The 17,289-nt window shown below is 42.7% G+C and overlaps 2 protein-coding genes across 2 annotated transcripts in view; one reads left to right on the forward strand and one right to left on the reverse strand.

The window, feature by feature from the left end:
* Nucleotides 1-17,289, forward strand: part of tmx3b (thioredoxin related transmembrane protein 3b) — a 42,321-nt gene that overhangs the window by 19,224 nt on the left and 5,808 nt on the right. Inside the window, exons 11-14 of the mRNA XM_085762624.1 lie at nucleotides 1,495-1,552; nucleotides 1,792-1,845; nucleotides 11,074-11,130; nucleotides 14,981-15,110. Coding sequence (XP_085618750.1) covers nucleotides 1,495-1,552; nucleotides 1,792-1,845; nucleotides 11,074-11,130; nucleotides 14,981-15,110 — 299 coding nt within the window. The remainder of the gene's footprint in view (nucleotides 1-1,494; nucleotides 1,553-1,791; nucleotides 1,846-11,073; nucleotides 11,131-14,980; nucleotides 15,111-17,289) is intronic.
* On the reverse strand, nucleotides 8,213-9,088 carry LOC146966876 (uncharacterized). The gene has a single exon (XM_085762625.1). It carries the CDS (start codon nucleotides 8,954-8,956, stop codon nucleotides 8,249-8,251), a length of 708 nt encoding a protein of 235 aa, XP_085618751.1. The 5' UTR covers nucleotides 8,957-9,088; the 3' UTR covers nucleotides 8,213-8,248.

Genomic DNA, 17,289 nt, shown 5'->3' on the forward strand with positions numbered 1-17,289 from the left:
GAAGCTGTGTCTGAAAAACTGATGATGATGCAGCAGGAAAATATTTGACCTGTTTCGGAATCTCTTTTGAATAAAGCTTTATATGTTAAACATAATAATTTTGATTGATCTAAAGCCTTGAAGATCAGTTATTTGCCCTCTATGAGAAAATCTTGGGGTTGCCAGGTTATTGAAAATCCCATTGATTGATGTTTATCTTCCTCCAGCATGACATTTGATTTGTCTCTAGTTCATCACACTCTGCCAATGCACTGAGGAGATATAGAACATCTGGACAGCTGCAGATCGGTTGTGTTAAGAGCCTTTTATTCATGACTTTTACGCATTTATAAGCGCAAATGCCAAACTAACTTTGTACATGAGAAGGCATTAAAATGTCAATTAGTGACTTTTGACAGTTTGACATCTTATTGGAAAGAAAATGCGTCTGAGTATTTAGTACATTTATAACCTTACTGTTACCATGGAGAGGTTCAACACCCTGGCAAGACAAATGTTGTTCTTAGGAATGGTTTCTCTCTAATCTATAAAAGACATCAGTAAATGGCTGATTTACTGTAATTGAAGTCATTCTTTACATAAACATTTTGTAAGGTTTAGCTTTTTTTTTAAAATCTGAAATTGTTGTTGTTGTTGAATTATGCTAAATGTTCTGCAGCTGCACAGCAGAGCTGCTCAGCCAATGACTGTGGCTCTCCTGTTTATCCAGGACTGTAGTTGTTTCAGATACATCGACAGCGGAATGTGTGCGTTCAGTGTAGTTGGATGAATTGTGCACATTTCTACAGGTTGTATTCCCATGAAGAGGCACTGAAGGGAAAAACCACAAAGTAAACTATAAATAAACAGTTTTCTCTGCATTCCTCTGCCAAGAAAACAACAAAGGTTGCTCTGGGAATGGTATGCTTGGGTGCCTACAGAGGCTATTTACATTCCCCTATACAATAACATTAGAAGAACCTAAGGCAGACTTATATTTTAAAACTGCCTTGTCCTTTTCCACTATTAGAAACTGCATTTTTATGTACCTAAAGTATTATTTGTCCCTTAACCTTCTCATATAACTACCATGAGGGACCACCAGGGGGCAGACTGGCACTCTAATCCAAGCAACACGGGGTCTCTAGCCTCAAATCACACAAGATAACAGACCTTAAACTTGTGTGAGTTTTTTTTTTTTTCCCTAAGCAGACCTATTTGTCATGTCGTGGGTTTGGGTTTTGAATGGCACCGAAATAGCTCCTCTACCAGAGAGTGACCACTTGTTTCCTGTTCAACCAAGCAGAAAGCCGAAGCTAGTCCAATGTTTGAGTGATGAATGAATAAAAAGCTCTTGCCCACCACCCCCAACCCCCAAACCCCAAACCCCACCCCGCTTTGAGAGGTGATGCGTCTCATCCAGAGCCCCTTAATCTGCCTGCCATTGTCTTCTCACCCCCTTTTTGTCTGTGCATGTGTGTGATTGTGATTTGTAATCCCTGTCTATCACCTCAGGCAAATTGGTGGCGATTGCAGTCATCGACGAGAAGGACCCCACAGAGAAGAGTGGCAGGTACAGAGAACACCGAAATTAAAAAGCACGGCTTCACAAAAATGACTCCCATCCACTCCTACACCAACCACAACAGTTGTGCTTAAGTGCACGGCTCTCAAATAAAGATAAGAGTTGCTGTCATTGTTTGGATCTTCCCACAAATTGCAGGCACCATCTAAAAAGCAACAACAACAAAAAAAGAAAAGGTTAGACTCTGACTCATGTGGTATTTCACTCTCTTCTCATTTGCTTTTTAGATTAAAGAGCTTGATTCAGAGGGTGGCGAAGGAGTACAGAGAACATTTTAACAGGTAAGGCACGGATGCGCCATGAGGTCAAAGATGAATATCCAATTTCTACATTTATTCTAGCGCGGCGCTCTCGCTGGGAAACGCTGCCTGTCTGTTCACAAGCAAGTTTCTGCCTTTGTCAGGACACGTCTGTTTTTCGAGAGGTTCAGTAGAAAGGTAATTATGCAAAATGTCAGCTTCCAAATATAGGTGTTCTTTTCAGCTGTCAGTCAAAAACTCAGCACGGCTTGTATTAATGCGTAATTTTCTGTTTTCTCCTGCTCCACTTGGGCAATAACAACTAGAGATGAGATGTTTATGTTGCGTGCTGCCGTGTCTGACCTGTTCTTTTATCGGAGAGGAGCCGAGTCAACAAAGGCACCAAATACAATAAAAGGAAGTACAATTTAAAGGAGACATATGATGCCCCCTTTCCACAAATTAAAATAGTTCCCAGGTGTCTTAAAGACATATCTGTGGCATGCTTTGGTCAAAATACTCCAAGGATCAAACATCACAGATCTCTTTTAAAGGTTATAGCTACAACTTTTTCATCAAAACAATTAATTTTCCATCCACAGAACGTCTAGAGGGGTGTAGAATTTTACTGAAATGTATTATATATATATAGAAATAATTGTTTTATACATTTTGACAGGTCCAAAATATATAAATATTTACATCCTGTTACGTTGGCAACATCAACATGAAATGATCTCTGCGCCAACAGCATAAGTACGTTGATGTCACGTGAGGCGGAGCTCAGGGTGTCAGATTGTGATAGCTCTGTGGAGAAATGGCATCATGCTAACGCTAATGCTAACTAACGGTCAGCCGGTAATGTAACGTTTCCGGTGCAGGCGTGATGCTGCGGGTTTGTCGGGTTCGTCTGCAGGTGAGTTAGTGTGAAATGATTCAGATGTGTTTCCAGTCCGCTGTCAACACCGGAGCTGCTGCTCGATAAATACGGTTAGCATTAGCTTTAGCTACTAGCTGCTCCTTAAAGGTGTACCTGGCAACCAGTACAATTGAAGATTGGAGCGAGAGCGGGTGAGTGCAACACTTACCGGCCGGGAGGAATTGAACTTGTAGCTAACCCCTTTAATACTCTCAAAACATCCCTGTTCAGAATGACTGGTTTCAGTGCCTGTCCCTTTAAATGCAAATGAACCACTGCTTGCCCCGCCCCTTCTACCAGTCCCAGGTAGGGGTGGTATTATGCAAATTCAAATCCTAGTTACATCACTGGAAGACAACTGAGGGAACAGCTCTTAAAACCACGTGGATTTCAACCTAGGGAGCCTGCACATTACAGATTTTTTTTGTCACTTCTTGCATTTTGGGGGCCGGAAGCCAAGACAAACACCCAAATATATGTTAAAGAGCCTTCAAAAAGTGATATTTCCATGATATGTCCCCTTTAAAATGTTTAATTTCTGAGTGGTTTTGGTTGTTTTTAATTTAAAGATAGTGGACGAAGAGATGATACTGAGTGGAGAGAAATGCAGGAAGTGCTGTATGTGTGTAGCAGGATGATTTAGTGGGTGCAGTAGGTGGGCCATGCTTCAGCCAGGGAAGCCAGGTTAAAGCAAACATGTTCTCTGCCGAGGTGGCTTGAATTCAGATGAGCCGCGAGGTCGCTGTTCTGTAGCCGACCCTTATCTTCCATCACCACCCCCACCGCCCCGGTGAGGCGGCAGGCGACAAGAGGGGTTTCCTCTCAAAGATTAATTCTAAAACGTATCACATTTTCATTGTCATGTTGTGCTTAAGTTTCCTCTCTGTGACCCATCAATGACCACATTGCTTCATCAGATAGATTTCTGTATCTCAAACCACCATGATCAAAGTGTTTCTTCCTCTCCAGGCATTCCCATTAGGACTGATTGAATTACACAGATTCCTATCTTCAATTAGACCGGTATCCGCCGCACTCTGTGGTCGTGTTTCTTTTTTTGAAGACTTTTGAGTTCCAGATCCCCACTGAGATCAGAGCCGCGCCACAGAGCTCTCACACACCTAAATGGTACTTACAATCACAAGTCACAGGCTTGATTGTCGCCCCCGGTGGTGGGTGGACGCAATGTATTCAACAGATCATTGGTGGTGAGTGACATTTGAATGAGCTGACGCTGTTTGATGCAGTAATAAATGTCGAGGTATTCAGCTCACCCACCATTTGTAGCATTTTGACAGAACAGCGAATGCAAAGTCTCACATCTGAGTGGCAACCAGCGTGTGCGTGTGTGTCTACATGTGTGTCGGGGGAGAACATTCTGCTTGTAGGAAAGTTAGATTTTTGTCAGTCAGTGGGTGTGAATTGGGTTGAAATTCTGCACTGCGACAAAACTACACATGCATGTTTATCATGGATTTGGCAAAAACTGGAACCTCTGACCCGTGACTTCCAGTCCATGAATAATACTGGACTCAAGAAAAGTGCGAGTAGAAGCAACATTTTCAACTGCAGATATCACTATGTGTGATGCAAAAGGTGTTGGTCATATTGATGAACCCAAAAAGAATTACCACCAACCAGTCTACAGTTGTTTTCAGCGCTGCAGTGTTTTAGTGTTGGCCCATTGTTTTGATTTTATGACACACAACTTCACTGGTGTGGTTCACTCTCACCACTGTCATCTGATAAACACACTCTGCTCAGTAGAAAGATAGAAAATAGCTTGTGAACAATACATAGGCTAGGATGCCAGAGATGCATTTTCAAATAATAATAACTTCATATTTATAAAGCGCCTTTCAAGAAACCCAAGGTTGCTTAACAGGGGGAAATAAATAAGTAAAACAAAAATAAATAAATAAGAATATATGAATAAAGGAGAGAGCTAAGTGACTAATTTGGAATGGCTATGGAGAAAAGGTGAGAACGCTAATGTTTCTCTGTGTAGGTGGGAAACTGTTTACTAACATGATGGCCAGTGTTGCAATACAGTTTGACTCCAAGTCACACTAGATTTTATATTCAATAAAAATCTACTATTGCCACATCAAATTTCACGGTACAGCACGGTAGGGGTTGACAGTATAGATGGCATAGGAAGGACATGCGTGTGAAATCTTGCTACATACTGTATATCAACCATAGACTGTAAAAAGAATGGACGTAGCGTCCGTGACGTCACCCATTGGTTTTGGGGAGTCGTTTTTGTGACTCAAATATGGCGGCCTGAACAGCGCCATGTTGGATTGGCCGGCCGAGAACCCGCCCACTGGCCTCGAAGCAGCTGTCCACGGAGCTGCTCGGACCTGTCACTCAACGTTTCCGCGCCCTAATTGGTCAGAGTTTTAACCTAATAACAGTAAAACGGTAGAGTTAAAAAAAAATTCACCCCCCTCAGAGTGTGTGCGGGGGTAGAAACTATCGATTGAGACAAAAAAACGTTCTGACACCAGGCTTTTAACATGTTTACTGAGGATGTAAAGTCGGCGATTTTAACATGGGGGTCTATGGGGGTCTTCTGACACCAGCCCCCAGAGGAATCCGAGGGGATTGCAGTTTTTTGAACGCTTCGCTTCTCAGACCGACAACTGCCCCCTTGATATCAACTTGTACTGTGATATAAATTTTAGAGCATGTCGTCCAGCCCTACAGCGCACACTGCTGCTCTAATTAACTACAGGTGATTAGTGTTAAGGTGACCGTAATTTGGAATCTACCGAGCAATTATTTTAAATGAAAATTAGCTGATAATGATCAATGGGGAATCAATTGGGGCAACCATATCCTCAAACACTACTGTGGTGCCGTTGATCGTTTTTTATTATTTAGCCTTATTTTAGTGCTATTAAGCTTTATTGTTTGGCTATCAGGTCTATTGTTGCTTTTTTAAATGACAAAAAAACAAACACAGTTGTAAATTTAATACTACTAGTTGCACTGTTGTTTTACAGTAGTGTCATGCTGAAAAACAAACTGTCCAGGCAGACACGGCAGAGCATCACATCACACACAACTTTCAGATTGCCATCTTTACAGATGGTTTACTCTCTGATGAATGCTTTTATTCTGTACTAGACTTCTAAATGCTTTGAGCAAAGCAGAGACCTCTCCAATCATGTTTGTAAATTGTCAGTGTGCCATTTTGTGACTCTCATTGGCTTAGTTCTTTTATGCAGGTAAACACAGCTTATGAGTTTTAGAAATGAACAAGGATGTGGATGTTCTTTTTTTTTCCAAATCCAATATATATAGCGTGACTTTTTATGAAGACTTGCATAACCCCTGGAAGGATTCTAATAGCATACTACAATTTATTGGAAATGTAAAAAAAAGATTGCATTGCGGGACAATATTAATTTGTTTTCCTCTGAGGTGGAAAACATTTAATACACATGCATTGACGTGCATTGAAAACAAGAACATCATAACCTCAAAAAAATAAAGAAAAACCATGACCTTAACATATTGGTGGTAGTTGCTTGCCATTCCTTGCAGTTTTTATTGCATGGCATGTTGTGTATTGCAGCCGCCCTAACCAACACCAGCCAGACAGTTTAATTTCTGTATCCTGTTTGAGACTGTTTCTTCATATGTTTCATTCTGCAGCAATCCTATTAACCGCTTAGAGATAATATACACACTGTCAAATGATGAAACAAAATAAGAGCCACTTAAAGTATCAGTTTGCAGACCGGTTAGTACACACACAGGTCTCACACACACAGGAAGTATTCCTCCAGCTTTAAAAACCACGTCTCAGATCTCTACTAGCAATTCAGCGATTTGATTTGGTTTCATAACCAGTTCAAACAGAATATTCATGCTGTGGTCATTTTTCTCACCAAACTTTCAGGTACAACGTTTGGATTGTCTCCTTAAGCTGCCCTCAAGTCTAAAACTTCTGTTTCAAGACCTTGTTAATGGACTGGATGAAATCGGGGCAGAGCTTCCACATGTCTCTGACATAGTAATCATTGATGAAGGATCCATCTTTCAGTACGCAGACTGAAACAAATCAAAAGGATTCACAGACCATTTAGTGAAATGTTGATTCTCACAGTTGAAGCTTTCTATCAGCTGCCACCTGTCAGACAGGCTGGACCTCTATGCGTCCATGAACCGACCTCTGGTGCAGCCGTTTTCAGATGATTACACTGACTGAAATTATCCGTCAAAAAGATGATGTCCCTTTTGCGGAGATGCTGAACCGAATCTCTGTCAAAGAAAAGTCTGATTGTCTGAGGAAGACGGGGCTTTGCTCTCACAAGCCACCACTGCACTGCCACACTATCTAAAAGGCATACTGTTAGTGTTATTAATAAGGAGGGTGATTTCATCAGCTCTGGATAGTTAGCTTTGTTTTACTCGGACAAGGCCAAGGTTGTCCCGTTGTCTCTGATCTTGTGTCCAGTATGGCAGCCTCAGAATTGCATCTTTCATGTAGTTGTCCTCATCAGAACGCGGCCCCTACCTCACCGCACTCGGGGATTTACATGGCCTGAACAGACCATATGGCAGCGGAGCACACTTGCTGTCATCACACATGAAATTAGCGGCAGATTGAGAAATAGCAACTTCCTGTTCCATGTTCCCTATGGTGCCAAGGTCCGGCTGCTCAACCAAAAGCCACAGTTTAATGTTCAGGCACCACTAAAGTCTTTGCATATTCTGACTAATTTTGAGGTAGGTGAGGAGGCTGCTAGGAGTACACAAGTATATAAACACTGTTTACTGTTGTCACAAGGGTGTGCTGCGATTGAAACTGAATGCTGATGACATTTAGATGTCTTAAGGTTACAGCAACTTCCTTCATGATGAATCGGTGAAACTTGTCGTGTGGACATGGACAGGTCCTCAATGAAAGCTCTAAAGCTTTGTCCTTAATGAGTACAGTTAAAATCTTAAAGGGATAGTTCAACATTTTGGCAATTTGGCCCATTGCCATAATCCCTCTAGTTTTAGGAGTAGGTGTGTTACCTTTAATTGACGGTGCAAGCTAATTTTAGAATGGCGGAGCAGAGCCGTGAGCTGCTCGGAGGACTCGTGGCTCGAGGACAAGTTGTGACCTGCACATTCACCACGCTATGAGATAATAACGGAACGTTACGAGACAGAGTTGTTTTCGAGGCAAATGCAGAGACTGCTTGCTGAAAAACTGCCTTCAATGGGAACGTGCATCAGCGGTTTTGCATGAATTTACCTCGAAAACAACTCTGTCTCGTAATGTTCTGTTATTATCTCATAGCGTGGTGAATGTGCAGGTTTTGGAGTTGTTGGATTGTGTCCCATTTTAACAGGCAGACACTTTACTAATTTAATTTAATTCAGCAACAATTAATTACAACTTTAAAAGACGATTAAAAAATATATGAATATGAAATTTCAGTAAGGACAAAATAATGACTCTTGTTAATCCGTTTTCCGCATACATATGGTTGATATTTATTTATTTGTTTGTATTGTATCTTAATTGTCTTTAGAAGTCATATTTGAATCCATGTGGTAAGAACCACAAATGAAGAAGAGTAGGATTCTTCTCCACATTGAAAGGACAGCCATCATATCACCTGCTTCCTCCTCCAGACCTGAGCTGTCTAGTTTCTGGGAGATGGACTTTTCTTCTTGGAGAACATTTTCTTTGTCCTTGTAGTTCTGGCTGGTCTGGCACGTTTTCTCCAGCATCACTGTTTTTTCCATCAGGTGTTGGATCTTAACCTGCAGATCCATATTTGCCTTGATCTCACGCTCCAGCAGTGCAGTCACCTCCTTGTGGTTTTGTTGAAGGTCCTCGAAGTCGTTCCGTAGATGTTGCAGCATCTTCTTCATATCGGATAACTCCATCTGGAGCCAAGCCGAATAATTCTTCTCTTGTCTCAAAGACAGGCTGAGTGTCTGATTTTCTTCCTCCAGGTCACGTAGCTTTACGCTCGTCCTCTCGTTCGTCTTATCTTTCTCTATGACCGATGTATCGTATGCGATCAACATCTCTTTCATTTTGAGCATTTCCGCGCTGCGTGCCTCCGCAGTTTCCCTCGACCTCAGACTCTCTTCGGCCCACATGGCACGCTCGCTCTGTAGAACATTTCTCAGGAGCTTTATTTCCTTCAGCAAACTTTTCTCTCCTGTCTTGTTCTGAGTCTGGTCCTCGAACTTGAAACAAATCTGGTGTGCCATGATATTTTTAAGTGTTTCTTTAAATGAATTAAGTAATTAATTAATCAGTAATCAGTAATCTCGCTGTGCCAAGCTGCCACGATTCTTAATTTCCAGAATTCTGATTGTGGAACACTGACATCAAAGGCTGAGTGTTGTCGGAATGCCTGCTTTGTTTGGTTTAGTGTAAACAAGCAGATGTGTCATAATGAGTGGACTTAACAGCGATAAAGCAGCAGCTCTGTATAGTCAATATGGTCACCTCCAATAATCAATACCTCAACTCTTCTCCTGCTCAGTTCAGTTTCACAATGGACCTGCAGGTTGTCAAGATTAATTAGATGAGTTTCATGAATATAGCGTTGAGGCGTTTTGTAGCTGTCAATAAATACTGCAGGATTTCTGGCTCGGGGCCCAATAACAGCTGACCACAGATCTGAGCTGCATCTATGACCTGCAGTTATAACTGTAATAACTGATAAATGATAAAATAAACTTATTGAAATTCAATGAAGAGATTGGAAGTGGATTAATGGCCAACATGAATTTTATACATGTTTTAGCCATTGTGGAGTTAAAAATGGTTGACTTTCGTCCCCCTCAGTGGTAGAATGAGAAAAGACACATGTCCATGCACATTGTTCAACAGGCTAAAAGCACAAACATACAGTACAGCATGTACTGCACCATTGCTCAATGGGATGCTATAAACACATATTTCAACATATTGTGGCTTCTACATTTGGTTTTTAATATTTAATGTACCAACCATTGATATAAATCCTGTCTAGAGTGCGTTAATGGGTGATATTTCAATTTGTCAAGTAATACATCAAGTGCCAACATTGCTTTTGGTCATTATTAAATTATTACCCACAAAAAATGCCTTGTATTTTTCTAGCATGTGTGAAAGTCTGCTGGGGAAAAGCATCATTTGAGTTGTGCTATGGAGGATCAAAATATTTAAACGCCCACTTTCTCTGGAAGATTAATTCTGTTGGAATGTTGCTTTAAAAAAGCAACCAAACGTTTTCTCCATGAGAAACATAAACAGGACCAATAAGGTCAAATATTTTGTTGAACGGATGAATACTCATACTCATTTCCACAGAGAACGCTTCAGTACATAGCAGAAAACTCCCCTGGTTGCAAAATCTACTGCATTTGCCAGAAAATCTGTTGCATGTTGTTGCCTTCAGTTCGGTCCAAACCTCTTGCATATACAAGTTTCTCGGTTTATTATCCACCCTTTTTTTTTTTGGCTGGCCTGCTCAGTGAAAGGGCCAACAAGTATCTCCGGGAGTGGGATGATGGACGTACATGGGAAACAAATCTGTAAATATTTATGTTGATCGTCTCCATGTATTACTGATCCATAACTCGCAGCCTTCAGAGCAAAAGTTACAAACTGACTTTTTGATGAGCTTTTATTCCCAGTCTGACCCGCTGTTGTCAGCCAGATGATCACGAGCATAGAATGATTTTTATATTGCTTCCGCTGGATTTATTATATGCTGTAGTTCAGACTCTTCATAATCGTGTCATTGGTGGAAGCGCAGCCAGTATTGTTTAGCACCCATGGGAGAGATGTGCTAGATGTAGCTATGATTCAATACGGATATAATATATATGTAGAGGCCTCTATAATCAGTCATTCAGTGGAAGTCACCGGCTTCCCTGGACTTCTGCACCCCACCACCACCCCACTCTGGTCTACCCACAATACACCCTGCTCAGACATAGTGCCGTACAATGAGATACAAATTGAATTCCTCCACCTGCCTTATCGTTTAGATGAATCACCTGAGTCTTTTCTATGCGGGAAAAGATTAGGAGAAGCTGGAAACGGCATATGACGGAGCTCAGGGGACACCACCTCCCCCAATAACCCCCCCTCCCCCCCATCCTGCGGTGACAAAAGTGATCCTGGGTTTCCACAGCGAGAGCATGCAATTCTGTTCAATGTGATTTCATGTTTGTGTCCCAGTTTGTTCGAGGAAATACACTCCACAGAGACAGAGCGGGTGTGGGCGGGTGGGGGGGGGGGGGGCTCTCTGTACTGTGTGTTGTGTTTGATGCATTTTCTGTTTCGCTGTCTCACGCCACTGATTATTTTCTATGTTGTCTTGTGTCTCCAGAGACTTCCAGTTCGGCCACATGGATGGGAATGACTACATCAACAGCCTCATTATGGGGTGAGTATCTCATACCCCCCCACTCTTTTTATCCTCTCATGTCACCCTCCTCTTTCTCTTTACCTCATGTTACCCAGGTCCGTGCTGACTCGTGATGCCAGCCTCTGCCATTTAAAGGGATAGTTCAACATTTTGGCAAATTGGCCCATTGCCATAATCCCTATAGTTTTAGCAGTTTGTTACCTTTAATTGTCGGTGCAAGCTATTTTTAGAACAGTGGAGCAGAGGCATGAGCTGCTCAGAGCTACACTACGTTTGTGTGTAGCTCTGAGCAGCTCATGCACATTCACCACGCTATGAGATAATAACGGAACGTTATGAGACGGAGGCGGATCAGTCAGCATTTGCCTCGAGAACAACTCTCATAGCGTTCCATTATTATCTCATAGCGTGGTGAATGTGCAGGTCACAACTTGTCCATGAGAGCGTTTTGGAGTCTGAGTAGTCACAACAGTCAGTCACACCTGGATTAATCAGTTTGTCCAATAATGTGAGACAGGAAATAAAGGAGCTGCCTTAAGTTCAGGAAGTAGTGGAGCTGTGCATAGAGCCCATTACACAGTCGGGATTGTCGTCCCTCTTTAAAAGCTCTCTGCAATTTTAACCCCCCCCTCCTATCCTGTCATCACATGGATACACATATGTGCATATCAATGCAGACACACAAAGATGCACAAGCTCTTGCAAATCTGAATGTGCGAACTGAAGGATATAGAGGAATTTACAGATAAACAGGGATTAAATCTATAGCCGGTGTGTGTTTTAACAGCTCGCTCAAAGAGCAGCGTTAATGATACAGAGAGAGCCGTGCTGCAGCCGAGCCCAGGCTGAGGCCCACAGACTGTTTAGGGTGTCATGCTTGGAGAGGCCGCGCCACTGACACCCTCCACTTTTAATTAGACAGAACCCCCGGCTAGTGTTAGGGCTGCAGCGGTGGCGGGGGGCATGTCTCGTTTCTACGTCTGCCAACGCACAGCGTCTAATTATGTGTGTCTTTTTTTGTTGTTGTATGTGTATATGTTTGTGTTGAGAATCTGCGAGCACTGCAGGATGTTATTTTTAATTTGAGCGTGTTATTGTTTGCACGAGAGAGATTATAGCAGACATGGTCTCCCAAGTTGTGCGTAATTAAAAGTGTGTCAGTGAGCACACTAGAAGTCGTGTCTCCAGTCCACATTGGACCAGCACGCCCCGGCTGCACGGCTGAAATTAGACGGGTGGTGTTTATGTTAAAGGATAAAAGAGGTGATTAGCCTTCCTAATTTTGCGCGAGTACATACAATATGTATTTCGTCCGGGTTTTACAGAACTGTATTTGGCTGCTGTAGCGCAGGATTAATTGCCCTCCTTTGAGGAATGAAATCCTGGCCTGTCAATGTCCACTAATCCTCTCCCTTAGGAGGGCCATGGAAATAAATCTGATGGCTTTTTATCCGTCTTTCTGTCATCACAGCGATTACTGTGTCCTGGCAGCGGTCTGTCTGGCGTAAGGCTGCCCCTGCCTTCACCAGAGGCACGCACAGTACACACACTCTCATTAATACACATAGATATACTCGCACACAAACAACATGAGCACCAACCCTAAGTCCAAGGCTGCCTCTGCCTCTTGTTTAAACGTAGGATTATTGCTAACCCCTCATATGGAATGCATTGTGGGTTGAGAGGGAGTGGAAACGATGTGAGGTGACTGAAAAGTCGGAAGACTTGGAATCAAAGAGGTGACGGTCATCATTACCATGCAGGTCGTTGGCTTTGCACTGTATAGTAAAGATTGATTTTTTTGGAATCTTCAATATATTTGTTGTAATATTCAGTAGCCAACACCATGAATGCCAATTTTTGGTGAAAAAGAAAAAAATAATACGAAACAAAGTTAAGGATAAAAAAAAAAATCAACTGTCCAGATTTTCTGTCTCCCAAATGAATTTCCTGGACACACTGTGCTAATCAGCATCACAGTTTACAGTCCAGTTTCTAACGATGTCCTTTTTGCAATAATTAAAGGCTCCCGCTAATGGGAAGTGAAAGAAAACTCTTGGAAAAAAGAACTAATGGACTGCTGATAATGAGCTAGAGTCCCACTAATTAGTTAAAAAAAAACACAAAAAAAAACACAGCTATACCCCAGCTAGTGATGGAGCACATCTTGCCATGGCGACACAAGGTGAAAACAACACCAGCCACTGTGCAGCTGCAGCAGACAGCACCAAAGTGATGAATTACGGATTGCTTGAATTTTTAAAAAACACGATTTGCATAGCAGTGTTCACCTGGACTCTTTTTTTTTTTTAAATATTCATTTATTTATTTATTAAACGTCCTTGAAAGGTTTCTAACTTTTTGTCTTGTTGTGTGGAGTTTGGAGTTGGATGGAGATTTCTGCTGCCGGCACATACTGCAGCCGATACCACACACAGTTAGCTTGGAATAGCACGTGTGCACTGTGACATTGTATTGCGACTGCCCATAAAACCGCATTGTTTTTCCATCTGAGACCACAAATTTCCTGTGTGAGAAAACAAGGAGACAGTTTTACAGTCGCTCTCAGATGTATGTGATGATTTCAAGAGGCGTCATTATTCTCCTTCGTGTCTAACTTCATCAAAAAAAGAGACGTGAACGTGAAATTTTAGTCTAACGCTGAAGGACACATGGATACAGTTTCCACATGCTTTAAAATAAAAATAAAAATATTAGCCCTAATTACATGGCAGCTGTTTCCAGCAGCAGAAAGGGAATAAAATGTGTGCCGTCTGCCAGTTGTAATTCTATAGAGTACAGTATATAGCCCTTCATTATGGGCAGCAAAACCCCCAGCAGCCCCCGCTCTCAGAGGTGAATAGGCTAATCCATATTTATTTTAAATGGGTGCCATCTGTTGGAAAAGGCTGGATGTCAGATGGAAATACACATTCATAGCGTGCGAGCCCGTGTGTGTGTGTGTGTGTGTGTGTGTGTGTAATTGCAAATCTCAGCTGGAGGGAGTAGTGAGGTGTTGTGTGTGTTTGCACTCCTGAACGCAGCTGGGTGGTGGACTGGGACAGTGATGGATACGCGTGCATGTGTGTGCAATTTGTTGCCGGGCGGAGTCACACAGCGGGGAAGTGAGGTGGCAACACTGTGATGGACTGCTTGTGCACCTCTGTCTCTGTGTGTGTGTGTGTGTGGGGGTATCCAAGCGCTAGGATACCTTATCTAAGCCACGCTTTGGTGTTGCGCGGTACATGTGAAAGAGGGATTGCTTGTTTATGTGACCTTGCTTGTTATCTCACAGAGTTTTGTAATTCCTCAGCTGATTTGTCGAAATAAGTGGGCTGGAGAGCGAAACACTGTGCTGCCTCCGTCTCTGTATTTTCTGTTCAAATGATCACTGGACCGCTGGGCTTCTTTGTGTGTGTGTGTGTGTGTGTTTGTATGTGTCTCAGCATGGTTTGCAGACTTGCTTTCCACTGGACTCCCTGTGTTTCACTTGTCAGCTACAATTTGTAAAGGTCTCTTTAAATGCGACCGGCTCAGACCCATAAAGCCCCTGAGTTGCACACTCTTTGCATAAAAGATAGAAGAAACGCCGCTCTGAAATAGGCCAGGCTGCGTTGCCTTTTTCCTCTTTTGAAAAAGAGAGGGAAAAAAAGGGAAAAATCCTCTCTTTGAAAGTAAGCCCATGGGAAAAGTTAGGTTGCTCTGAGCACAGAGGGTTTGTTTATCTCCGTATTGTGTTACCATTTGTTCCTTAAGAAACCACAATTTGTTCCCATCTAATGATGCACTTTGATAACAGCAGCCTAAGCCGCTGCCGAGGTCGAGAAGATTAAAAGCTGTTTTTTTTTTCTTTTTCCCTGTTTCTCAGCGAGGTGACGGTGCCCTCTGTCATCATCCTCAACACATCCAACGAGCAGTACTTCCTGCCCGGCGAGCCGATCGAGACCATGGAGCAGCTGGTCCAATTCATCAGCAGCGTTTTGAACGGCTCCGCACAGGTCCAGGATCTTCTTCTCCTCCTCTCCTCCTCCATCCCTCCTTCTTGTCCCTCTCTTGCTTCCTGTTTAGGCATTCAGCTAGGTTTACCCCCCACCCGCCACTACCTCCCTCATCCCCTGGGGTTGTACCATTGTAATCACACCAGTAGTCCTCATTAATCAAGCATGTTGCCTTGCATTTTAAGTCCCCTGTGGAAAATATTTTCCCCAGATGAGGTATTTTTCCAATCTCCTTTTACATGTTTAGATTTCATATTCCTGTCCCCTCTGCACAGATTATCCACAATAACTCTCTCTTCTAAGTCAAACACCGAGATTACTACATGACCTGGTGTTGTAGCGCTCACACACTAATCTGGAAAAATAATGTCATTCATTGCAGCCTTCCCTGCACTACACTAACGTCACCAGATGTATGAAACCATAAGCCAAACAGCCAGAGGTCCTGTCCTTTTTTTTTTTTTCTTTCCTAGGACAGGTCTTGGCTATTTTTTACTTGGCAAAACAAACCAACTGCCACCAAATAAACAGCAACAGAAACCTCCATGTTTTCTGCAGTCCAGCTCCAGCCAAAAACCTGGACACTTTGATCGTCTTCACGTCATGTGGCCACTGTCTGCCAAGAGCTGCCTTAAAGGCTGGTTTGCTCTCCACATAGAAACACACAGAGCAATGTGGGACACATGACTTAACTTAAAAGGATAGTTCAACATTTTGGAAAATCCGCCTATTACCATAATCCCTATACTCATAGCAGTAGGTTCATTACCTTTAATTATCGGTGCATGTTCCTTTTGAGATCTGCGGGGCAGAGACGTGAGCTGCTTGGCAAACACAATGGAGGTGAATGGTACAGGTCTCCTGTCCCTCAAAACTCATCAAATACACAATCGAACAACTCCAAAACGCTCTCGTGCAGAAGTTGTGACCTGCACATTCACCACGCTATGAAATAATCATGTAACATTACCAGACAGAGTTGTTTTCGAGGCAAATGCAGCCGGAACTACATTCCAGACACGGCTGCTGGGCGGAGTGATTTCAAAAGTGCAATTAGTTCCAAGTATTTGCTGCATGTGTCGTAATGTTACATAATTGTGCAGGTCACAACTTGTCCATGAGTGCATTTTGGAGTTGTTGGATTGTGTATTTGATGAGTTTGATGACGGACAGTGGACCTGTACCATTCACCTCCATTGTGTTCACTGAGCAGCTCATGTCTCTGCCCCGCAGATCTCAAAACAACATGCACCGATAATTAAAGGTAATGAACCTACTCCTATAACTATAGGGATTATGGTAATATGTGAATTTGCCAAAATGTTGAACTGTCCCTTTAAATTAATAATCATAAGATAATGAAGGTGTAAAACAAAAATTAATAATAGTTCTTTTTCTCTGTTGCTCTTTATTTGTGCAATATGGAGAGCTGAATTTCCCTCACACTTGACTTCAGTTGTAGAAGTTTGGAGTGTTTTTCATAACTAAGGTACAGACGACGTGTTTATCCACGCATGAAGCATGAACCAGCCAGAGGAGGAGGACAGAGTTGACAGGCTTTGGCGTCTCTCTAGCAAATTTAAATCCCTACTCTCTGGTCTTACGGCGCACAGTTCAACTGCAGCTCTGAAGTCCTCTCCCAGTAGTTCCCGTGTCATTACAAAAGAACCACAACATGCATTGAAAAACGTTTCTAAAAAGTTCTCTGTCTGCTCCTGCAGTCCGCGCACGGTTGCAAATCTGTGCAACAGCTGCTTCCACGAAAAATCATCTCGTACTCACCTTCAGCTCCTCCGCACAGGTCCTGCCTAGTCAGAGCTCACTAATTGGCCATCCTGATGAATTAGCATCAGGACAGATCACTCATTGACTGCCCAGGTGCTTTAGCCAACAAATGAGCTCAGACGGAGCAGAACTACCAGACAGTGAACAAACCGGAGTGGAGCACATCAGCTAATTTTGTGCAGGGAGGCGGTTAATGGAACAATATTTTAAATGTCTGGGCTGTACCGGGGGGATACAGCTGGATACCGGCGACCTAGCCTGGGTCCTGTGTGAGCAGTCGGAGAAGTTTTTATTGACATATTGATGACAATTACGTGTTGTTTGTTAGGGTATTGTTCGTATTAGTCATTGCATCACATTTGCAGATGCCAAACTTAGAATGGATGAAACTCTG

Source organism: Trachurus japonicus, chromosome 20 (genome assembly GCF_045865225.1).
Source record: "Trachurus japonicus isolate A0001 chromosome 20, Traja_1.0".
Taxonomy (NCBI): Eukaryota; Metazoa; Chordata; class Actinopteri; order Carangiformes; family Carangidae; genus Trachurus; species Trachurus japonicus.

What these genes read in the sequence shown, in the direction of transcription:
- LOC146966876 (XM_085762625.1), bottom strand. Translation starts at nt 8,956, where the DNA reads ATGGCACACCAGATTTGTTTCAAGTTCGAGGACCAGACTCAGAACAAG.